The sequence below is a fragment of the Pseudochaenichthys georgianus genome, chromosome 23 (genome assembly GCF_902827115.2).
Source record: "Pseudochaenichthys georgianus chromosome 23, fPseGeo1.2, whole genome shotgun sequence".
Taxonomy (NCBI): domain Eukaryota; kingdom Metazoa; phylum Chordata; class Actinopteri; order Perciformes; family Channichthyidae; genus Pseudochaenichthys; species Pseudochaenichthys georgianus.
In genome coordinates, this window is record NC_047525.1 from 19,004,049 (window position 1) to 19,029,166 (window position 25,118).

Genomic DNA, 25,118 nt, shown 5'->3' on the forward strand with positions numbered 1-25,118 from the left:
TAATAGGATGATCTTTTATTGCAAAAAAAAGAAAATATTTGACAACCCTGCCAGCTCCCTTTTATTCAAAGTATGATGTTTTATAAGGCTTTTTTTTATTTTGTATAACCTTTATAAGTAGTGGTTACTATAGCTTACTGATCACAAACTCCTCAGAAAATGTCTGTTTAAAATAAAAATAAAACATTTTACTCAAGCTAAATGTAGCTCTGTGGCTTTTAAATTTGCCAAATTCATGTGGATATAAGCTATTACCATTTAAGCTCCCATGTTAACAATTCATACTATTCTTACAGTTAGAAATGAGATGCTTTGAAGATTTAGAGACGTGAATATCCAGCATGTTCAGCCTGCAGGAAAGCTTATTTAAATGCAGCTTTATCATCAGTCAGCCCCCTGCTGTGCGGTATTTTGTCATATTGGTCCCTAGCTGAGTCACGGCGGGCTTTAACAGTGGGGAAAGATCAGTGACTGCTAAAAAAAACAGCCGGTAAAGTGGTCCTTCACCGCTAGCACACTTATAAATACAGTACAGGGGTTACACACACATTTAAAATGGACTTTTATCACAGTTCTAAAGCTGCCTTCACATGACAAGCGCTGTTTGCATTGTGTATCTCCTTTGTTCTGTAACATAGTGACATCTCTACATAACACTCGCACTTCTATTGTATGTACCAACACCACGTGTGTTATCTCGCTTTGCCACTCACTGCTAATGGAGATGTCCTGTATTGGAGCTTCTATCTGCCAGCGATCCAACCCATTGTACGTGATGCCGTTGACCAATCACAACAGAGCCGGCAAGCTGACCAATCAGAGCAGACTGGGCTCTGGTTTCAGACAGAGGGTGAAAAGAGGTGCTGCAGCACAGGCAGTGTGCGAACAATAAAGAGCTTTTAAACATTAAAGCATGGAAACATGTCACAGTAGAGGCATAGAATACAAATATGAACCTGTAAACTAGCATAATATGTCCCCTTTAAAGCACAAGTAAATACTGTAATATTGGAACTGATTTGAGAACAATCCTCCAGATATGCAGAAAATCCCACGAGCCCATAAACTGATGTCTCACTCACATTCTTGTGGGATTTATGCAGAGGCCAGAGTTGACCTTTTCGAGAGAGCTCTTCTGGATATTAATATTCTCTACATTACATCTTCCCTTTGTGTCGCTAGAAACTCTCTAATTGACTTTCAATTGACCCTAATGACCTCATGTTACACTCCCAACGCGACATGGCACAAAGTAATAACAGAGCATTCGAGGAAGTCGATCAGTGAATGGCGATACAACTGCAACTCTTTTCATAACTTTCTTCAGGAACACTTCTGCTGCCAATGCCTGCTTTTGTCAGGATGTTTTGAAGCCTTGAAATTGTACATGATGTTTGTGACAGACTCACAAACATTGATGTAACGTCGACATTTCTTCCGCTGACGTTGCACAGTGACGTGTTTACTTTGTCTGCTTTCCAACTAATCTCTCTTTTTTGTGCCGTTTCTTTTGTTGTTCGACCCGAAAATCTCCCTGTTGTTTGGCTGTCTCTTCCCGCTCACAAAAGTGGACCTCCTCCTGTGTGTGTGTGTGTGTGTGTGTGTGTGTGTGTGTGTGTGTGTGTGTGTGTGTGTGTGTGTGTGTGTGTGTGTGTGTGTGTGTGTGTGTGTGTGTGTGTGTGTGTGTGTGTGTGTGTGTGTGTGTGTGTGTGTGTGTGTGTGTGTGTGTGTGTGTGTGTGTGTGTGTGTGTGTGTGTGTGTGTGTGTGTGTGTGTGTGTGTGTGTGTGTGTTTTGTGCGTGTGAGACGCAAAGAGATTGGGTGGGAGTGAAGAGAAAGAAGATATACATAATTTAGGCTGGAGCTTGTCCGTGCCAACTTGCAGACCTGGACCAGAATTCACTCGGATGATCTCCTCTCTGTTTCTGCTAGCATGTCCTGGCAGCTGTCCACTGTTCAGGAAATACACCACCTTATTAAGCAGTGTATCATTTAGCTTTAAAAACGTCACTGCGAAAACACTCATTTACTTTCTATCGACTAATAACCGCCTTGTGCTTTGCTGATGGCAATGATTTAAGGCATTATCTAAAGTGGTTTTTAAAACATTTAAATATATACATACACATATCAAGGCATGCACAACGTCAATTGCAATGTCAGAAGTCTTGCTGATATAAATGAATTTACTCCACAGTTGTTATATGGATGCTATAGAAACACTAACAAAATTAAATGTGGTCTTTAATTAAATCTGTTTTGTTGACTCATTACATTTCATTCAAGCCAACATCTACATTTTTGATTGAAGTTTGATGGTACCTCTGGACTTTTTTAAGTAGGAACACTGTACAGTTAGTAATATGTGAAAATCATGAATATTTTAGACTGCCAAATAAATATTAAATACAGTTTTTGTGAAACATTTTTTACCTATAGAGATCAGAGACTCCAAACTTAAGAAGCAAAGACTTTGACACTTGACCCTGATTTATGTCACCTTGTATATTGAGAAGATGTCAATTACTTGTAGTTTATAAAAGTAGGTAAGAAATATGTAGTTAGCAGTAGCTCTTTTTAGCGTAAAGATGGAGCTTTTCTTCTCCTTTCTCCTCTTATTTGTGAAGCTACATTTCTGCTCATATCTATACGTAACAGGAGAAGAAGAACATTTCCCCCTCGTGATGAGGGCTCGCCTGGAGAGACGACAACGCAACCGTGAGCAATGTGAATGCTACTGGAGAGCCTGGACAATCATAGAATGGTTCCTCTGCATACTTGCCATGATAGTTGTGTTAGGACTAGTCCTATATTTTATGTATCCATTTCAGCACACAGCATGTCAGCCAAAATCGAGGTATCTAAGAGGTACATGGGGAAAGCAGGGCGAACCACATTTATTTTATTTTGGCGTCTGTATGTATGTATCCGGCGCCGACCCGTGTGGCACATTTTACATAGACATCGCGCCCAAAACTCAGACCCGGAAAAGCGTAAGCAACCTTTGACGCCACTGTTGACATCCATAGGTACATCTACATTTAATCTATACATAGGCGACCATAGCAACATTGATGTGGGTCAGACCAGTAATGGGATCACCGGTAATGTCTGGTGGCACACTCTGAGATCATTCTTGCAGGCCGCAGGACAAAATGGGTCATGTTATGCATGCACCCTTTTCCCCCAGGACTCATCAATGTCCGTGCCAGTTCGTCCGCGCTCTCTGACCCAGGTTGAACACCTCTGCGCGTTTATGGCTCTGACAAAGCCCATCAAGGGTGAAGACAGCGTAACCGAGTGGCGTTATGCTAGGCAGCTTCCCCCACCATGCAGCAATCGGTCTAACTCCTCTTTGCGTGCATCCACGCTTGACACCACATACGCAAAGTACCAACCCGTCAGCCATGTGCACCCCAGTCATTTGAGAGGGATGAAACACAACCTCTGCATCCAGAGAGTTTACCACAAAACGTCTCTTACAACACCTTATCTTTCCCTAGGCACTACTACTGGTTGTACCCGTATCCTACGGAACACGTGCAGTTACGGTGCTTACAAAATCTTGTATTGTCACATATCTGGTGCCCCTGAGAGAATCCTTTCTAACGTAGCATTCCCTGATGTTGAACATATTTCCCTCCAACTGGCGTGGCCCAGTGATGCTGGGTTTAGCGCGCCAGAAGATTACGTTTGGTTGTGCGGCAACAAGCTCTATCAAGTTCTGGCTCCCCTTTGGATAGGTACATGCACTCTAGTGGATTTGAATCCAGCAGTCACTGTACTCACGTCCTTAATGCACACGACACATCATTACCCAGAGTTCCAACACCCCGACCACCACAAGGTAAAAAGAGATATGACGTCCGCTGTAGCTAAATTCATGGGTGGCCTGTTCCCATGGTGGGGTACAGTAAACAATGCCCATAAAATAGATACCTTACACGTCCGGCTAGAGAACCTCACTTAGGAGAGGACGCAAGGCTTCCAGGCATTGACCCCATTCATAATAGCCTCTAGGAACATGCTCATGCAGCACCAATTCGCCCTTTGGTTCGCCTCAAAGGGTGGCCTGTGTCATGTGATCGGTGACTCCTGTTGCACTTACATTCCCGACGCCACCAAGAACATCACTGACACCGTGCTGCATCTTAACAACCTGTTAGCTTTCGTTCAGTATACTACTATTCCATTACAAGACAATCCTTTGCGCCACAGTGAGATAGACCAGCTAGAATCAGAAGAGTCTGGTTCCGACACTACAATATAATCATGCGTACCCTCTTCTCTTATTCTCTTATGCTTACATTATATTGGAGTCTGTCCTCCACAAAAACAGCCAGTTTTCTATGATATATTTGTGATGTGTTTACTTAAACCAGCGATGGAGTGTATTCATTGATGTGTTATATCAGTCTATCCTATCATTTGTTTTTTTCTATTGATCAAGTATGATCAAAAGGGGGGAATGTAGTGGAAAATTTCATTATTATCATTCTTATTATTATCCTTATTATGTCTTTCATATGTTTAAACCAAATGCTTCTTATTTCCTCTTGTTGTGCTTTTACCATTATTATTCTATTATATTCTCTTATGAGTTTCCCAGTCTCTGCAAGGCCACAGCTGTTTCAGCAGACTGAGAGACTCATACACAGTCAGACACATCACGAACTTCCCTGCTCTGAGAACCGTTATGCTATCTACTCAAGGCCACTGGGTGTCTCATCAACAATCTGACTGTGTGAACCCAGATTGTTCTCTTTCCCACTCCTTTTCTATATAACCTTTGCTTTTCCATTGTTCTGCGCACTCTCGCGCAGACTATTTTATACTCTGTGCGACTTGTGACATATTTATATTATTGTATCGTGTATTTGAAGCTTCAAATAAATAACCAAAAGACAGCTTTGCTTGATTCACCATTTATTTGTATTGTTCATTTGACTTGTACTCTCCAGCGCTGTGTTGGGCCCTAGATTTCCATAACACTATAGAGATCAGAGACTCCAAACTTAAGAAGCAAAGACTTTGACACTTGACCCTGATTTATGTCACCTTGTATATTGAGAAGATGTCAATTACTTGTAGTTTATAAAAGTAGGTAAGAAATATGTAGTTAGCAGTAGCTCTTTTTAGCGTAAAGAATGTGCAAGATGGAGCTTTTCTTCTCCTTTCTCCTCTTATTTGTGAAGCTACATTTCTGCTCATATCTATACGTAACAGGAGAAGGAAGCCCACAGGTTTCCGATTTCTTTGAAAACTTTGTGACCATTAAAAGTCTCATGGACTTTTTCCCGCCCTTTCATTCCGTCCCCTCTGGAGGGCAAAGCGCCTGAATCTCACATAGCCTGCCCGGTAACACAAATGATGAGACACTTTCTGTTTGACACACGAGATGGGTGGAAGGTAGACAGGCAGGCTTTTGTGTTTGTTCGTCAGCGAATGAGGATTGGTGTGAAAACCCAACATCCTGTTCCTCAAAGTGAGGAAATGTTTCTGGTGCTGTGATATGTACTGTGTGTCACTGTAAAAGTGTCTTCTTCATCATTTATTTCTTCTTTGTCTCGTTTTTTCTCTGAAAAACAAGTGAAAAGTTTGTGTGGGAAAGAGCATAAGCCTAAACACTTTCAACCAGGAAGAACTTGTGACATGAATAATGTGTTGTGTATAACCGTTGTATAGTCAAGCACAATAATTTAGCTACAGGCTGAAATCTAGATTTGATTAGGAATCATAAGATACTGTAATGTATAAAAGATCCAAAAGACATCTAATTTGACATCCTCATTATTCAGCCTACCTTATTATCAGCTTCAGCTGTACTTGGTGATTATTGCAAATGATCAAATCAGTTAGCATGCTATGATCACAGATAGTATTAACGGTGGTAACAAATCAGTGTGTTGGTTAACATTGCCATGACTTAGCATGCTGAGGTTAGCATTTAGCTGGAAATGAGCCTAGGTACATTATAACAGAGGCGCTAGCATGGCTATAGACTCCAAAAAAGGGCTTGTTTGTCTTTTAATTTAAGTGCTGTGATAATTGCCATTTTCAGTTATGTAACTTTGGTAATATAAAATCGAATTGGTCGATTATGGCAGTCTATTTTAGCTTTGAAGCTAACGTATGTTGCCTCCTGCCTCTGGAATGCCATTGGATGCGAGGTTGAGTAACTTGCTTTCCACTCATTACTGTCACAGTTAAAGGGCAGGAGGAACTCTATTTACACTCTCCAACATTGATCTCATTGGATCACTGCGCGTGTGTGTGTGCGCGCGCGCGTGTGTGTGTGTGTGTGTGTGTGTGTGTGTGTGTGTGTGTGTGTGTGTGTGTGTGTGTGTGTGTGTGTGTGTGTGTGTGTGTGTGTGTGTGTGTGTGTGTGTGTGTGTGTGTGTGTGTGTGTGTGTGTGTGTGTGTGTGTGTGTGTGTGTGTGTGTGTGTGTGTGTGTGTGTGTGTGTGTGTGTGTGTGTGTGTGTGTGTGTGTGTGTGTGTGTGTGTGTGCATGTGTGTGTCGTGCATGTGAGAAAGAGCAAAAGAAAGGTACGGACATAATTGTTATAATCATGATTCATCTCTCTGCTTTTGTCTTCTCAGGACCCAGATTAACTTCACCGTGGCCATCGATTTCACAGCTTCCAATGGTGAGCACACACACACACACACACACACACACACACACACACACACACACACACACACACACACACACACAATTTGAATGCGCACACATTCTCAGAGACCCACTTCAATACACAGAGTCCACACTGAACACAGAGCGTGTATTCAAATATATTCAGATTGGGAATCAAGTGTTTCCAAATGGCCCCCTCCATCGCACCTGAGTGCAGTAGGAGCGCTGCGGTGCTGTGATTAAGGGTTGTGTTATCTGCTCTTGAGCTCCATCGCAGCAGATCAGCAGGCGGCAATACATGTTCAATCCTGAGGTGTGCTTAACCTTGCCTGGCTCTCAGTAAAACATCACTCCAGGAGAGGGGCAAGAGGGGTTCTGCGGTTTATTAAAAACACAGCCGAATAGTTTAGTCACATCAGTGTTGTAATGCATGACCTTGAAGTCATATAAACAGAGACACTTTAAATTAGATTTTGAATCCCTACAGAAATATTAGGAAAACATCATTTAGAAGTTTAAGTGGCTTTTGAAATCGTGATAGCGGATCCCGTAGGCTCAATCAAGCCCCACAGCTGTTGAGAAGTCACGTTATTTACAAATCTAATGAGTAATCACCTGATTTAATGTTTTAGTCAATTAAAATCATATCTACAAAAAACAGCATTCTTGACTTTTTCATTTTACAACTATATACATGTTTGGATTTGTAAGAAACCCTAATTTGCTTATGGGGGGTTTTCTTCATTGTTTACTTCCGTAACAAAGTGATTATAATTTTTGTTATAAACAGGTAACCCAGCCCAGCCCACCTCTCTCCACTACATGAGTCCCTACCAACTGAATGCTTACGCAATGGCCCTGAAGGCAGTGGGAGAAATCATCCAGGACTATGACAGCGACAAGATGTTTCCTGCACTCGGGTTCGGAGCCAAGCTGCCGCCCGACGGACGGATCTCCCACGAGTTTGCCTTGGTACGAAGAAGAGTGGTTGGGAGTAGCATGAAAAGCAGGGTGGGAAGAAAAAAGTGGAGTTTTAAACCACCTATCTGACAAAATGAGAAAATGCATCCCGAAGAAACCTGGTGCAGCTGAAAGATTTGTTTATGTGCTTCTGGGTGCTAAAATGTTGTATCATAGGTCAACATGACGCAGGAGTCATTTTAATGAATGGTTGCGGGTAACTTCTGGCTATTATTTGCTGCATAAGTAAAATTATTGCAAACATTTTGTTTTGTAGACGCACACCGCTGCACCACTGCTTTGCTTGGTGTGTTTTCCGTTCTGTGCCCCTTTTTGGAATGAATCATACAAGTTAACGGTTTCCTCTCCTCCCCTTAATGTAGAATGGGAACCCTCAGAACCCGTACTGTACGGGGATCGAAGGCGTGGTGGAGGCCTACTACCAGAGTCTGAAGTCAGTTCAGCTCTACGGACCCACCAACTTCTCCCCTGTCATCAACCATGTGGCCAGGTAACACATATACACACACACACACAGACACACACACGCACAAGTAAAATTGTTATATATTTAAGTTATTTTCAATTTTACTCATTTACATCTACCACAGTGATTTGTTTCACCCTTCCACACTCTTTATTTAGTTTTAGTTGATCACAGTTTTACACTTGCATATTTGCTATCTCAGCTTGAGCTTTAATTCATTCGAATATGTATGAAAGAACATCGAGAACATTCCACTTGTGATGTTTTTCTCAGGTTTTCTATAATAGGCACCATGCAGCGAGTGTTGCTAGGTAGCTCCTGAGGGAGAGCAAAGGACTAGGGACTAACGGTGGAAGAAGTATTCAGCTCCTTCACTTCAGTAAAAGTACCACACTGTGAGAATAACAGTTCATTCAATTCATTCAAAACCTTACCTAAGTATTGTCAGCTAAATGTACTAAAACGACTTAAAGTAAAAGTATGTAGTGTACAGGAAAATGTTCTCTGTCAGTTTTTATTATTATTTATTACACGGCTTTGATGAAAATTTGTATTATGTATTACACAGGATACCAAATAATGTTTGTATTAGCTAGCTTTACTGCCTGGTATGGTGACTTGACAGTGCAGTCAAAGTCACAGATCGCTCGCCTGGTACAGACTGCTATGAAAATTATGGGGGTTAAAAAAACACCCATCTCTCCAAAACATATACGAGCAGTCCATTATCAGACAGGCAAAAAAAATGGTTTCTGATAGTGATCCCACCCACATACTCCACCCAGAATTCCAGCTCCTACCTTCTGGTAGAAGATGCAGGGTTCCCAAGAGCAGGCTGAACAAGCACTCATTCCTACCTATGTCGATTAAGCTTCTTAACATTCACATGAAATGAAATGTAGTCAAATGTAATGAAATGTACTTTTTAAATGTTGGCCATGAGGGTTGTGCAATAGGTCGCCATTGTCAGTATGTGCGTCTGTGTATTGCAGTGGCGAGCCGTCAGGGCCCTCGGTGAGGGCCTAAGATATTCTAAAAAATAATATTTGAAAACATTAAAAAAAAACATTTAAAAAAAAATATTATATTATTATATATATTATTTTTACCCTACTTTTTCATTAATTTTACCAACATAACTCGATTTAATTGTATTTAAAATAACATTTCCCGGGGGGGGTCAGAGGGCCTAGGTATAGAAGTCACGGCTCGCCACTGGTGTATTGTGTTTGTTCAAACGGTGTATGACTGATGATATGTGTGTGTCTCTTAATGTCTACTATGTTTGTATATGTACATGTATGCAGAACTGCAGGACGGAGTCCTTACGGGGACAATAAAGTATATCGTATCGTATTTACAAATGTTACGCAAGGCTAGTAGATTCCCTTTGGTTTTAGCTTTATGCTAAGCTAAGCTAACATCCTCCTGGTTGTAGCTTCATATTTAATGAACAGACATGAATGGGTGTAGATCGTCGCTTTTCTACTGCAGTCTCTTACCCTCTAAGTAGTTGTGGATACATGTAGAATTGATGCAATAATAACTATTCAGCTTAATCTCTTCCCCTCTCTACCACTCTTCCAAAGTTCCTCTTTGCAACATCTTCAGTGATACAGACATAGATCTAACCTAGAAGAAAGGTGAAGCGTAGCAGGAGCAACTGAAATAATCTCAGTGTGTAAATGTCAGGAACAATTGGTTCACGACTCACGGGGGAACGAAAGGTCACAGAAAGAGAAATTGAAAGTGGTATTGAGCTGAGGATGTATAGAATTAACCGAAAGACAGGGAGATGTACTTGAGAGATTAAGATCCTCATTTATTTAATGAGAAGAAATAACTTTAAAATGATGTATAATGCCAAGTATACTGCTTGTATTTCCTTTGAGATCAAGCCAAATCCACACCGAATGATGCTTTATATGTCATGTAGAAGTTGTGAATCACCAGAAGATATGAGGATCGTAGAGAAAAAATAATAAAAACATTTGGTTTTGTGTGTTTTTCTGTGCAGGTATGCAGCGTTAGTGAAGGATGGCTCCCAGTACTTTGTGCTCCTTATCATCACAGATGGCGTGATCTCAGACATGGCACAGACCAAGGAGTCTATTGTCAACGTAAGTGCGTCTAAATCTACAGCCGACCATTAAGTCTAACCCCTAAAGTAAAGAAGAAAAAAGTTAGTTCGCCAAAAGATCACACTCAGTTTTTCCTTTTCAATAACCTTAATTCAGTCATTTGTATATATTGTTCTCACGCAGTACCTTGTGCATTTAAGGCCCCGTCCACACGGAGACCAAAACGAACCGACGTTGATATCAAAAAAGGCTTCCGTCCACACGGAATCGGCTCAAGAAACGTGTCCATCCACACAAGACTGCTCAACCCGCTGGAGACGCTGTAGTACATATGCCGGGCCTGTAAGTGGCGCTGTACTTCCGCCACAAAATACACCAAAAGCAGCGAATATGACCCCCCGAGCATGGTTGCCATGGTTGCCTGGTTGCCCTTCTGGTTATTCTCCGTGGTGGATTTAGCAACATGTAATTCATGTAGTTCTCCATGTCCACTTGTTGCTGATGGTTGTGGTAGAGGAGCTATAGATTTTTCACTAACATCTGTATCATGGTCAGTAGCGTCTGGAGCACTAACGCAACCCTGTGATCCGCCATTGTTGTTGTTGTTGGTGAAACGCATCAGCAATGACGCGGGGGTGAGCAGGAGAGGTGGGGAGAGGCGGGGCTATGATCATTTAGGGCATACACACGGTGCCGCAAGCGTTGCGTTACCAGACCTTCCCACTTTGGGATGCGTTAGCGTTTGAGGGCTCCGTTTCCGCGGTTCCGTTATGGCTTCGTTTGGACGAACCGTCCATACGATAAAGAACTATAGCGGATAACACCCGTTTCATCTCCGTGTGGCCGGGGTCTAAATCAAATGTATACTTTAATTTCTTTGTTAACTTGTAATGTAAATAGTACACAATGTTTACATTTAGTTACAAAATGTATTGACTGTTGATTTTGTATTTTATATAACTTTTAATTAAAGAGCAATGCCTTGTCTACATGTCGCTGTGACACATTTCTCAACCTGGGATCAATACAAGTATATTGAATCTTATCTAAAAAGAGAATAAGCTGAAAGGATGTCCTACAATACATTTACAAAAACTCCTCACTGATTAAACTTCATTTTGTGTTTTACACAAAACATGCAATACAATGGAGACAGCTGCTGTTTAGATAAAACCTGTTATTGTGTGTCTAAAGGAGGATTGTGTATGCTTGTCTGTGTGTAGACTGTTCCATTATTCTACATGAATGAAATCAACAAAGAAAGTAATTCGTTATTTTCTCTCCCTCTTCAAAAAAAAAGGGACATTTCACAACTTAGTTTTATCATCTGCAAACTTTATGGGCATTTTTGAGCTGCAATATCATTACGGCTGTATCTCTTCCGGGTGCCTCAAGGCGTTGTTTGTGAATCAGAGGAAACTTTAACATAAGGGGTTGTTCACATATGTTTACCCGTCTCTGCATATCAAGAAATATGAAGTGACGGCAGCCTTTTACTTTTATTTTGTGTTTGCTGTGCTGCCCTCACTTTTGACAGCATGCTATTGGCCCTCCGTCCGTCCGTCCCCTCCATCACTGTCACTGCTCCAGAGCACGATGCACAATGCAAACAAAGTGAACAGCAGCATTTTTTGTGAAGGCAGTGATCCATCTCAGGCCTTTTGAAAGCAGGGAGGTTGAGAATAGTGAAATGTTGACGGGGAAATGTAGGCTGAGAGAGAGGAGAAGGAGGCGGAGATGAACAAAAATTGGAGTGGAAAGAAAACCCTTACCAAAGGGAGCGAAAAATAAACGAGATGTTTTGATAAGATCATCTATTGCTCTGCTGCCTGAGGTCAACCCATTACTCAATATACGCCGAACACACACTCCCACCCTTTCAAATACCTGCTCTGTGACACACACACACACAAACACAAACACATGTCATTTATAGGCTGTCAGCGAGTTCTGGCCGTGTTGTTGATTCCCTCGTCTCTAATATTATTCATTGTGAAGCCTCGACCCACGCGGCGTTGCGTGAGGTGCTGCAGAAAACACACACGCTTACACATACGCTGTGTACTACACATGTTGACAAGATCTTCTCCTTCCTATTAGTTGCATCACCCTACAGAGAAAGTTTTCTCAGAGGAGTTTTCAAATATGTTCCTCTCCTCTCCTGCAGGCCTCCTGTCTGCCGATGTCAATTATTATCGTGGGGGTGGGGCCCGCAGAATTCGATGGTGAGTATGAAGGCATGAACACGATTAAAATCAAACACCAATTTTTTTTGGAGAAAATACACCGATGTCGACAATATTGTACACTGAAAAACTGAAACATTGACTTTAATTAAATGTATTATGTTGTATTATGTTAACAGATTTCACATAGCTGTATTAAGTTAGTTGAAAGCAATAATATGAAGTTTAAATACAAAAATATTAGGTTCAACTTAATATTATTGCTTCTAACTCACCTAATACAGTAATGTGAAATCTGTGGACATAATACATTTAATTAAAGTCAACGCTTCAGTTTTTTCAGTGTAGGGTTGACCATTGATGGGAATTTTGATGAATAATTATTCAGTAACTAGGATTTAATGACTAAGTAGGGAAAGGCAAGTCAAGAACAGATGCAACAATCTGGTAAATTCAGGAAATGACAACATTTTACTGAAAATGCAGCCTTTCAAACCAGAAAAAGACACGTATAAAGTTATCCAACATCAAAAAACCCATCTGGTCTTATATCCAGATATATTGCCCAGCCCTGCTTGTGAGTAATGTTCATATATAATAAACTTCTTTAAACTCTTTAGAATCTGGCCGAAATTAGCTCTATCTTCTGAGATATTCAGTTTGTTTACTGGCAGTGACAACAGTGAGAAATAATGTGTGGGTTTTTCTTCTTCTCCTCAGCCATGGTTGAGTTGGACGGCGATGAAATCAGGATCTCATCCAGAGGGAGATACGCTGAGAGGGACATTGTTCAGGTACATAATCCTTCCTTTGTCTCAAACCAGCCCCCCCAACTGCTGTCTCATTATTGTCTGATAACAGTAATCCAAAATGAAAACACGTCCAAGTTTACAAATTAGCTCTGCCTCGCGATTCTTCATCATCACTTTTTTCAGATGTTATCCTTAATTAGTTTTTGTAAAACTGATACTTGCTGTATTTTGAGAACCAATACTGTTAAAATCAAGGCAGGAAAAAAATGACTTCACAGCTCCGGGGTAAATAATATGTCCTTTATCTGAGTAATGTTTACAATGAGTCTGTGCTTGAAGAGAGCCCCTAGCTGTGCTCCATAGTAATATGCTTAACTGATTGATTAAAATCACAAAACTGAAATAATAACAGCAGACTGAAAGAGTTTCTTATCACGTCACTTAAAGCTTATTTTCCCAAACAAAATTACAATTAAATCAAGTAGACACACAGTAAGCCTGAGAGCCGAAGGACACTTTCCCACTTTGCCTGGCTGGTAGAGAATAGCACAGCCTTAAAGCTGCTGCCGTCATCTTGATCTCTCGAAGGCACAATGAGCAGCATTTGTCGGTTGTTGTTGTCTAAACACAACATTCAAAGTTGCCTGTGAATGCCAGATCCCCTCTTAAGTTTGTGTTTGGGTGTTTCACCTCTCTATACTTGCTGTGTTCGCCATTTCCATGGTTTCCTATTGGATCCATGCTTACGACCTGGGTGTTGAAAAAATCAACACCCAGAGATGTCCTAACAACAGCAAAATAAGAAAATTCAGACACAAGGCTAGTGATTATTAAGAGGGATTCTTTACATGATATTTATGAAAATTGTAATCATTGTGCGAAAGTATAAAAAACCTGTTTATTGACATTTCGATGCTGGACAATGTAAGACTTTCAGGAAGACATTCCCCCCAAAATTACAACTTGAGAGGATTATTTGGAAGTGTTGAAGGGTTTTTGTGCAAACCTGTTTAATATGAACGCCTTAAAAAAACATTTCCCCAGGCTTTTCATATGTTTTGGTGCAGACACCTGGTCATCTTGACCTCATGCTGCACCCCAGATAAACAAATGCACCACACACATACACAGAGAGATAATGGTGTCTACCCAGTATCTACGCAGAGTCTGCTTATTTTCTGTATCTGTGTGTTTTTAAAGTGTATGAACTGAGACCTCAGCTGAACCCTGGCCTACAGGGCAGCTCAGCTACTGATTGGAAAACAGTCACAAAGACCATGAATTTATTCAAAAATACAACAATATGCTACTTAAAAGTACAAGATTGCTATGATTAGCTGCTCATAATCTAAACTATGATTAGTTTCTAGTCATTCCTTCAGCCTGTCAATCATCCGTCTTCATCCCTTTTCATGAAGTCCTTTTGTATCGACGTTTGTTTTGCTGAAAGGGATCAGCCCACAAAGACAATTATTCCTTTTCACACTCGTACCACCCCCTGGCAACAAAGCAAAAAGAAGAAATGCAAACATGCAGAGTGAGCCTTTTGTTTGTTGCGGGTGCCACACAGTAAAGTCGCACTCTTCTCCGTGACCCTTATTCCAACGCAGTCATATTTTGCTCCCTCGGCCCACGTTAGCTAGTGAGGCGCGCTCGTTAGCTGGCTCTTTAACAAGCTGAAGAAGACACACACAGGAGGTGGTGTCAAATTAAGTTTCACCTCTGGAACATTACACCAGTTCTGACTACAGATTCTCATTATCATCCAGCTAATAACCCGTTCTGACTTGGAGAGGGTTACATTTCGCAGCCAGGGCTTCCAGTACAAATCGGCCTCTCATGTGGGCTTGTGATCAGGTCAATTAAAAAGTCTTATACCTTTTCTCATTAGTCAGGCAATATCTAGGTAAGAGCATACAACCTTTGGTAAGGTAAGTGAAATACGCCAGCAGTTCTTTCACTACAGCAGGTGGATTAGCATTGTAAAGAGGACAGCGGTCTTAAAGCCGTAAATAATGAGTCGCAGCTGATGGTTCGTGAGGAAAATATTGAAATGCATATTATATGTGAGTCTGAATGTCAGTTTACCGCCTGCTTTGAGGTGAAGTGGCACTATCTGTAGCTCTGTCTTTAATAAAACTGTTGACCTACATGAGATCTAAGTCACATTCGTAACAAGCTTTTTGGTCTCATCACAGTCTAACCTCTGCCTCTATCTGTTTGGTAGCAGGAATATAGAAAAAACTACTCTCAATTAGCATGAAACTTTGTGGAAGGGTGAAGCATTAGCCAAGTTTTTTAACAGATTTTAATCACTTGGAAGATGCAGGCATTATTTGTCACTTGGCAGAGGTCTGCCCTTCCAGTTTCATTGCACTTAATAACTGAGCTTTATTAAGATGAAAATAGGACCCAAGTTGTTAAAAAATAGATGTATTTATGTGTTATTGAGTCCAAAATAACTTAGCTGTGATTAAATCAAGAACAGCAATTAATTCACATGTTCTGCGGCACATTTTTCATTATACCTAACATAAAAATGATGTCAGCGAGTTTCAAACTGTCTGTTTTTACAGATATTAAGCACTGACATTGGAAGGGGAATCAGCATTAACTTGGTCTTGGTATATAGCTGCTGGCTCTCTGCCTATCATGTCAATTTTAAAGATTTAAGCTGTTTAATTTCACACCCCAGCAGCGCCAATGGCATCAACCAGTTTTCCTAAAACATAATATTCTGGCTAAATAAAGCATGTCACTAAATTGCACATTCCTTGTTTCCACTTTAACCGCTAATTTCTCTGACCTTATGGATCGGATTTTTCTCCATGTACTGTTCAGTAGAAGTCTTTGACATTCACCTCCTCCAGTTCACCAGACAACCAGACACCAGCGTTTCATTTCAGAAAATAGGTCTTAATTAGGAGAGGCTCTCTTGTCTGTAGCAATAATCCTGCAGCATTCAAATGATATTTTTTCTCCCCACTGTTTCTGCTCCATTACATCATTCTGTTTTTAATCTTCTTTCCAATCTTTGTTCTTTGTCTGTTTTCTTTGTCTGCAACATTCTGTAAATCTCTACTTTTTCTCCCCCAACTGTGATCATTTCCCGTCAGTGTTTTCTCCTCTCCTCCTCGTCTTAATTAACCATTCTCTAAAACCGAGGTTGACAAATTCAGCAAGGGACTGTTGATTTTGCCAGTGACATTACAACTGTCTTAAGAAGATTGTATTAGCTGTGATTGAGATAATTGAGATAATTAGAAAAGAAAATTAAGAAAAGACGTAATCAGATTACTGTTACAAAAAGCGGGATTACTTGCAGGACTACAATGTATCAATAAACACCCATGTATTATAGGTAGACGTACTGCCTGAATTACATTTTTTGTAATGCAGTAAGTGGACACCTGGATCATTATAGCAAAAATGTACTTTGCTTTTCATTTATATGTTAAACTAAAACACTTTTTGTAAATTCTACTATTCTGAAGGTCTAGCCTAAATTTAAGAGGACACATTTTTGATCCTAAATATCTTGGTTTCTTCTTTTCTAAGAAAACATTGTTCTGTTGCCTTACATTATACACTTCAGTAAAAAATATCGTATTGGTATTCCTTTTCTTTCATTGATTTGCATTGCGTTTGATGTTGACGCAATCCAAAATATACGGAAAGTAATCAGGTTAAACTCCTTTAATATTGTGATACTTAGTTTATGTTACAGATTCCTTTTTTTTTTTTTAAAGTAACCCTCCCAACGCTGTACAAACACGATATTGTGCTAGAAGTTTGGCAGCAGCTTCCGGACTGTAGATTTGCCCATTTACCTCCCCTTCCTCCCCTCTCCCTCAGTTCGTCCCGTTCAGAGACTACATCGACCGGACGGGGAACCACATCCTGAGCATGGCGCGGCTCGCCAAAGACGTCTTGGCCGAGATCCCCGACCAGTTCCTCTCCTACATGAGGACCCGCGGGATCAAGCCGTCCCCAGCGCCGCCTCCCTACACGCCGCCGGGGCAGCCCTACACGCCGCCGGGGCAGCCCATACAGACCCAGATATGAGGAGCCGAGGAGAATCATGTTTCTGAGTCGGGGGTTAGCTGAACCCACCGTGCGAAATACTTCCAATCTCCCTAAAGCCGCTCTCTAATGCCTTGTCGTCGTGGATCACGGTGTTTTTTTCTCGTGTTCAGGAAGCTGCATGTCGGGCCAGGAGAGTGTGCTTTGGAGGACAGGAAAAGCCAATGAGAGTCTGTTTACTTCCACTGTTAAGCATTCCTGTTAATGTCTGGAATTTTGTTTTTTTGATAGAGTTGGAAGAGACTGAATGCTCCCTGGGAGGATGAGAAGGAATGAATGAAGGACAGCTTTGGAAACATTGTCAAGAGAATGTCTCCAGACAAATCAAAAGAATCACTTGATCTTTTTTCCTGTAAATAACCGGACATGTGTTCTTTCTCTTATCTCTCTCCGACCCACTCATTGTTTACAGTAAACGCTAACAAGGATTTTTACTGTTGATACTTTTATATTCACACAGTTTCTATATGAAGCTCTCTCTCTCTCTCTCTCTCTCTCTCTCTCTCTCTCTCTCTCTCTCTCTCTCTCTCTCTCTCTCTCTCCTGGTGTCAGGTAGCAGCAGTGCAGGTCCTGGTAGCTCTTCTGTACCGTGCTGTACCGTACTCTATTCTTGTGTTTCTATTAACCTTTTTGCATGAGTGTAGCCTCGGTCAAGTGCATGCATATACTGTAGTATCCCTGCACTACCTCTTCTACCCATTTGTCTGTCTGTCTGTGGGGGGGGGGTGAGTGTGTGTCTGCCTGTATCTCCATTAGTCACCTCCCCCTCTCTGTCTGTCTGCACTGCTCTCAGGTCCGTCTATACATCTCCCTTTTGCAGCTTTTCTTCCAGTCTTTAGTTTTCACTTAGCTGGGATTCCATTCAAAAATGTCAAACAAGTTAGGGTATTAATGATTTCTGAATGCATGACTCTCTCTCTCTCTCTCTCTCTCTCTCTCTCTCTCTCTCTCTCTCTCTCTCTCTCTGTGTCTATGTTCTCCTCCAAACTGCCTTGGCAATATGATGCCCACGTGCCCAGGGGTTTCGTCTCATTGTGTCGTCCAACACCACGTCCCCGCCCCACGTTTAAAACGACAACAGCTGCTCTCAAACTGAATACTGTTTGAGCATCAAGAGCCCAGTAGTCAAAAATGCAGAGAAAAACACACCTTTTTCCCTATGTTGGCTTTTTGTTCCACCTTTTGCATTGTGTACTTTTTATTGCACCTTTATCTTTGATATAGCTTTTAAAACCTTTTTTTTATGACGTGTATTCTTTATGTGCCAACCATGTGTAAGAGGATGATTTGTGTGATTCACTGAGGTTGTCTTTATCATTTGTTCTAAATGACGCCTAATGAAGAGGTCTGGCATGAATGTTGAGGGACTGTTCAGTGTTTCAAAGAGAGGATGTGTTAATGAGATTTGTGAAAAAACATTAGATTAAATGTTTGAAATGTCTCCAGTCATGATTGAATTACATGCAATTTAAGCATTGCAGTGATGTTAAAACTTCCCTGTAATTTTGTTGTATCAACACCCTACAGTCTTAAATTATAGCACAAACATTATCATTATTTATTTTTTAATTACTGTAAACCTCATGATCATCCCATAATCTGCTGATTACTCTGATGTCTTATCAATAGAGACTTTTCATCTATTGTCAATCCAACACTAGTTACAGACATCTTGAGTGTGTTTCAAAGGCAAATGTGTCTTTGATATACAATGTATGTGCCGAGTTGCTGCTACCGGCTGCACTCAGGTCTATTGCATAATGTTGGCCATTTAGCAGTGAAAATTAACATTGTGGCTCGAATTTAGGAAAAAAACATGGAAAGTCACACTCTCAACCCAGATGTCTTAAGACACTAGGCACCTTAACTGACATTTTCTACATTTTCTTTGAAATCTTACATCGCTGCTTTCTCTAGCTTGATATAGGCTATTCATTTTTTTTCTCTTTACAGTCCCCTCCTGTGTAGCCGCTGTAGCAAAATTGGACTAACTGTGTGTTTGCTTAGCCAGTGGAGTCGTGTTCCTGCAGCCACCCACTGTGTTCACAGCGTAGCGCGGCACATCATTAGGACTGCAGGTCATTCTACGCATTACTGCCTCAGCAGATACACTGTAAAACTGTTAGGGATCCAGCACTGCGGGGGTCAAACAAGACATTTCTTAGAGTCAGCTAAGTGTTTGATGTTAGTGCTTTGTGACAACTTAGCATACATCCCTTCTGGTGGAGACACATTTCTATACGAAGACTTTTTAAAAAGCCTGTTGATATAGCCACTATTAACACTAATTACGGCTACGGGGTTAAATATTTAACAGCTGTTATTTGATTGGTTCAATGACAATATTCTACTCATCAAAGTAATTGCTATATTACTGGTAAAAATGTAAATTTCTGAAAACTCTGTCTAAAGTTAGCTATCATTAGCTAGGCATCTAGCTAACTTTAGCTAACCTTAGCCACTGTAAGCTATCATACATTCCAGACCAAGAAAAGCTGTAGTGGTAGTGCCAGTGAAATGTATTGCTTATGTATTCAACTTTGTAAGAGGAAGAATGTAATTTCTTCTTTCAAAAGTCTCAGATATCTTTTTAAAGATGATCCCAACAAAAACAAGAGAGAAAGGTAACGGGAAATGTACTCAACTTGTTGACACCTTCAATGAAGCTGCTTCCTATACATGTATTTATAAAATCTTTGAAATTATAATTGGCTGACCAGATTTAAACCTGGTAGTTGTTGTTACATGGTGGACCTTTTTATAAAAACAGCCTACAGGATGTCCCTGTCTTGCCATTTGAATGGCTAACTACCTCCTGTTTCATCAAGTCACATGTTCTTCAGAAAATCAATTTCAGGGTAGGAAAATACATCTCTTAGTCATGCTCATCTCGCCATAATTAATGACAGCAATCATAGTTTTTATTAGTTTTACTTAAAATGTTGGCCTTTCTTTGCTTTCATACAAACACATTATTGCCATAGTCATTGGTGCCTTTTATTTTCTGTTGGTCTGCTTTGTGTGAACAGAAATTATTAGTTAAACTCATTAACTTTGCCCCTAAAAGTGTCTGTATGGGTGTGCATGCCTTTGATATAAATATTCTTTGTGCGTGTGAGCAAGTGTGTGTGTGTGCGTGCCTATGTGTGGCACCTTTTATAAGAGTGTTTTAATAGACAATGTGAGGTGTTAACACACATAAGATCTTTGTTTACTAAAGCTATCCAAATAATATATTGTATGCTCGTCATATCTTCTTAATAACGTGCACTAGGTTTGCATGTACAGTTTTACAAAGGATGCACCAGTTCCTTTTGTTGAAAACTGGTTGTTTTGAAATATAAAAATCTATATGATAATTAACTGTACAAAATGGCCTTAAATCTTTCACAGATTTTCTTGGAATTGTGCGATGCCTTCTTCGGAAAAATGAATTGTTTTGATGAATTAATTATTATATATTTTGTGTCAGTGTTTCTATTGCTTTTTAGTGGATTTTCTTTGCACAAGTTGAGTTATGGAAAAAATAATGATCTTGTACTTTTTTTTGAAAACGTGATTAATCAGAGAAAGCATGGCTGAAGTGCTTGTCTGATAATACATATAATAGATGACTATTTCTGTATCAAACTGGATTTTTAAATAAATATTCATATCAAACACAATCATTGCTGGAGTTAAGTATCTTGAAGTACCTCTTTTCATATTTTTTTCCATTCTTTAGGTTTTCTTAGTTAGTAAGCAGAAAGCAACGTGCTTAACGCCGCTGCAAAACCTAAACCTGTACAACCCAGTCTCACAGCATTTCGTGTTCACCAACACGATTTTTAATCTATTGATTCGTGTTCACCAACACGATTTGCCCCTTTTTTTCGTGTTGCACAGCACGATTTTAAAAGCAATGTATTTCTACTGCCTGCAGCACGTCTTTTTCTCCGGTCGGGTCGAGGAAGACCGGAAGCTGTGTGGTTCATAAAAACATGTTCTTACTCAATATCAAGCCACAGTTATTGCTTTTATTTGAAATCGTATAATTTCGGACTTTTGTTGCCGTCTGTGAGGAAAATAAATGGGGCTCAGAGCCTCAGGATACTGAAATATGTATTTTGTACAGACGTAGGCATTTCGAGCGATTACCCAAGATCCTCAGCTATGGTTTTAAGCTCGTTTATTGGATGTTTTAGCCGCAATGCATGCTGTGATTTGGTGTTTATATGATATGAAATCCGGAAAACATTTTAAAAGAATAAAATAATACTTAATTCCGAGTGTTCTTGCTTTTCTCTTTGAAAGTCATCACATAACGGCATTGTAATACACGGTTCGGCTGCATTGTATATTACAGATCTGCCGTAGTTCTTTATTTATAGAGCCCTGATGAGAAGACCTTTGGAAAAACTGAGAAAATGGCGCCGAAACTGAATACTTGACATGGATCATAAATATATTCAACAATTAAACAACATCTTCAATTTCTCTTCACACAATACGTCTCCTTGCAGTATCAACACTAATTAAGTTAAAAAAAACACATAAAAACAATAATGTACTCTTAATATTTTTCTCATCAAATATTATTTGAATAAAAATATGAAGAGTACATACTTTCATAGGGGGAAAGTAGGTCTGTGATAGAAATATAGAATATAAAAAATCAAGAAGATACTATAAGTGATCTCTACAATAAAACAGTTTAGTGCAGGATGTACAAAGATATTAATAGGAGGAAGTGCAAAACAGAAAAACGAATTAACCTTTATTTAAACATTAAATAACAAGATTAAGGTCTTCTTTTAAATAAGAAAACAACTTTGGGGGTATCTAGTATCTACAGATAAATATTAAGCCTGACAAAGTACTTTACGTCTAATATATTGCTTTCCTGCAATGTTAACTATGTTGAAGCACTTATTTTAACTGATATTATACATATGAATTATACTCTTATGTATGTAGATAGAATAAGAAATGTGCAGAATATGAATATGTTTAATGGTGGAGGTACACACATATTGATAGATGTCTTGTAATGCACTGTTGAGGAACCTGTGACCCAAGTGTTTCATTCATTGCATAACTACACCGTAGTTGTGTATGATATGTCAATAAACCTTTGAAAATCTTGACAGGGATGTGCAAAATAGCCATAATATACAGTCTTTAATTAACTATTAGTAGAGAATAACGAGTAATGAATATACTTTATTACTTGTTTCCATTCATGTCAATTGCAGATACATGTTTAGTCTTCTCAAGCACCAACTATATCTCTCCTGATTGTTGGCACTTGACAATCACCTTACCTGAATTGTACTCAGGTCACGTGTAACTAAAGTCTGATTTAAGGGTTGTTTATATTTCACATAATTAATCAGAATCTGCAAAGTAACTCAAATAAATGCAGTGGAGTAAAAATACCAGGTTAACCTCTGAATTGTCGTGGAGTAGAATTACAAAGTAACAATGAGCTGTCATGTAGGTATATATTAATGCTGCGCATTATGGACACAAGCGATTTTCACCCATTTATTAATTATATGTTTTACATTTGATAACACCAATGTGTTTAATACTGGCAATTTCTAATTGTGGGAAAAACGAAAACGTTCAGTAGAGACGTCCCATAGAACATTTTGCGAAACACAATAGCCAGCACGTGTAGTTCTGGGGGGGCGTTCGATTCCAGTTTTGGATAGTCTGGCGTGGTTTGTTCCATTTCACACAGCTGTTTGACGCTCTGCGTAACCTTACGGGGACTGTAGTCCTAAACGATAGCTGGGGATTATGGGTAGTGTAGTGTCTTCGGCCATCCTAAACTCAGAAATGTTGACAATCGCAATGATGCTCGAAATGTCCCTTATAGGCCTACGTCTGTTTCCGGTTATTTTTATTTTGAAATTCAGTTCCTGAAGGACGCCAAAAAAGCCCGAGATTATGGAATTAAACCAATAAATAAAAGCAAGGATAATTGTGTGTTATTGGTGAGTAAATAACAGTGTGTTATTTTGAAAAGAATAACGAATTAGAAGGAAAAAAATATTTAAAAATACAGATTTCCGTATCCTGAGGCTCTGAGCCCCATTTATTTTCCTCACAGACGGCAACAAAAGTCGGAAATTATACGATTTAAAATAAAAGCAATAATTGTGGCTTGATATTGAGTAAGAACATGTTTTTATGAACCACACAGCTTCCGGTCTCCCACGACCCGACCGGAGAAAAAGACGTGCCGACCGGAGAAAAAGACGTGCTGCAGGCAGTAGAAATACATTGCTTTTAAAATCGTGCTGTGCAACACGAAAAAAAAAGGGGCAAATCGTGTTGGTGAACACGAATCAATAGATTAAAAATCGTGTTGGTGAACACGAAATGCCGTGAGACTGGGTTGACCTGTAATAGTTATCACTCAGATTTACCACCCAATCCTATGTATATGTGTCAACATTTCCGAGAGTAATTGGCACATGTTTTAATAGGCGAAAAGTAACACTTAATGCTCTGTCACACAAAACGATTATAGAAAGATCTGTTTGTCTGTCGGGGGTTGATGGGATTCTTTGTCAACACTCAAAAGCTCAGCAAGTACTTTGAGAGGTGCTGAGATCCCTGATTTTCAGATGTCATGATTCATCTTGTTTTGTTAGCATTTTAGGACATTGTCAGTCTCACTCCTGCCACTCAGGTTACAGAGTTCCATGCAGCAGTGTCTGTCTTCCTTCTATGAGAGAGCTTACTTACTTACTTGAACTGGGAGTGGGGAAGTAGCTTTGCTTAGCTTAGCCTAGCATTAAAGGCTTGGGGAAACAGCTAGCTCTGGCTCTTGATACAGTTATACAAATACACCTACCAGCATTAATAAAGCTTACTATTAACCTCTGTGGTTGTTAAGAGATTTAAAAGGTTATAGAAGTGTATTTTTTTTACTTTTGTGAAAGCCAGGCTAAGTGTTCCCCAACTGCGTCAAGTCTTCATGCTAACAGCTAACAAGCTCTCTGCTCTAGCGTAATACTAAAGGACAATAGAATAGTATCTAAACTTACTCTTTGAATGAAAACAAGTTTTTCACAAAAATAAAATCTTTCTTACTTTCTTTAAATGCAGCATTTATACATTTATATAATACCCTATGTGTTCAGTGTTTGAAATATTCTAAATGTTACATAGAAGTTGTGCAACTGTTTTCTTGCTTGTCTTACTAGTTGATACTATTGAACCACACATGCTGGTATATTTTTCTTTTAAAATAATTTAGTTATTTTGAAGCTTTAAATACACTGATGTATATCACTTTATAATGACTCAACTCACATTAATTTAATCACCAATATATGTGTCCAAATTAGCTGCTGTTTACATGGTAACTTCACTTGCCGTGTGTCTCAAAGTCCCAATTAACACTATTTCTCCAAACTCATCTCCTTCCTTGCATCTGTTTCCTGCTTGAAAATAAACACGATAAACATCTCTCATCTTTAAAGGTCCCATGTCATTGCCATTTCTACTGATTTCTACTGTGCAATTTTTCAAACTCACATTGGTTTCTCATACAGCATCTATGGTATGTGTATGGGCTAGTTGCACAAGATGGCGTCTATCAACTTCCGGCGGCTGGGTGTGGGGTTGTAAACTTCCGGTCTACAGTAGAGCGGTAGATGGAAGAGCGATAGATAGCGTATAGATAGCGAGAGAGATATTATATAGCCGATGTGTTTATATATATCTATGGCACACCCAGCCATAGATATATATAGACACTAGATGGCTCATGGGAGATTTTCCAGCGTAGCTGACCGGCCGCCATCTTGCTACAGTCAACAGTTACTCTGATTCGCGTTATGGTAGCTGTTGTAAGGTGAGTGATCTGCACAAAAATACTATTAACTCGCTGAAATCTTGACTGATTTACAAATGGTTTGGTTTATTAGAAACATT

At 39.8% G+C, this 25,118-nt stretch overlaps 1 protein-coding gene across 1 annotated transcript in view; it reads left to right on the plus strand.

Moving 5' to 3' along the window:
• Positions 1 to 20,851, plus strand: part of LOC117439088 (copine-8) — an 87,110-nt gene extending 66,259 nt beyond the window's left edge. The window contains exons 14-20 of the mRNA XM_034074820.2: positions 6,601 to 6,647; positions 7,428 to 7,609; positions 7,981 to 8,108; positions 10,102 to 10,204; positions 12,333 to 12,390; positions 13,072 to 13,145; positions 16,959 to 20,851. Of these exons, the coding sequence (XP_033930711.1) occupies positions 6,601 to 6,647; positions 7,428 to 7,609; positions 7,981 to 8,108; positions 10,102 to 10,204; positions 12,333 to 12,390; positions 13,072 to 13,145; positions 16,959 to 17,168 (802 nt within the window). The 3' untranslated portion in view covers positions 17,169 to 20,851. The remainder of the gene's footprint in view (positions 1 to 6,600; positions 6,648 to 7,427; positions 7,610 to 7,980; positions 8,109 to 10,101; positions 10,205 to 12,332; positions 12,391 to 13,071; positions 13,146 to 16,958) is intronic.
• The last annotated feature ends 4,267 nt before the right edge of the window (positions 20,852 to 25,118 follow it).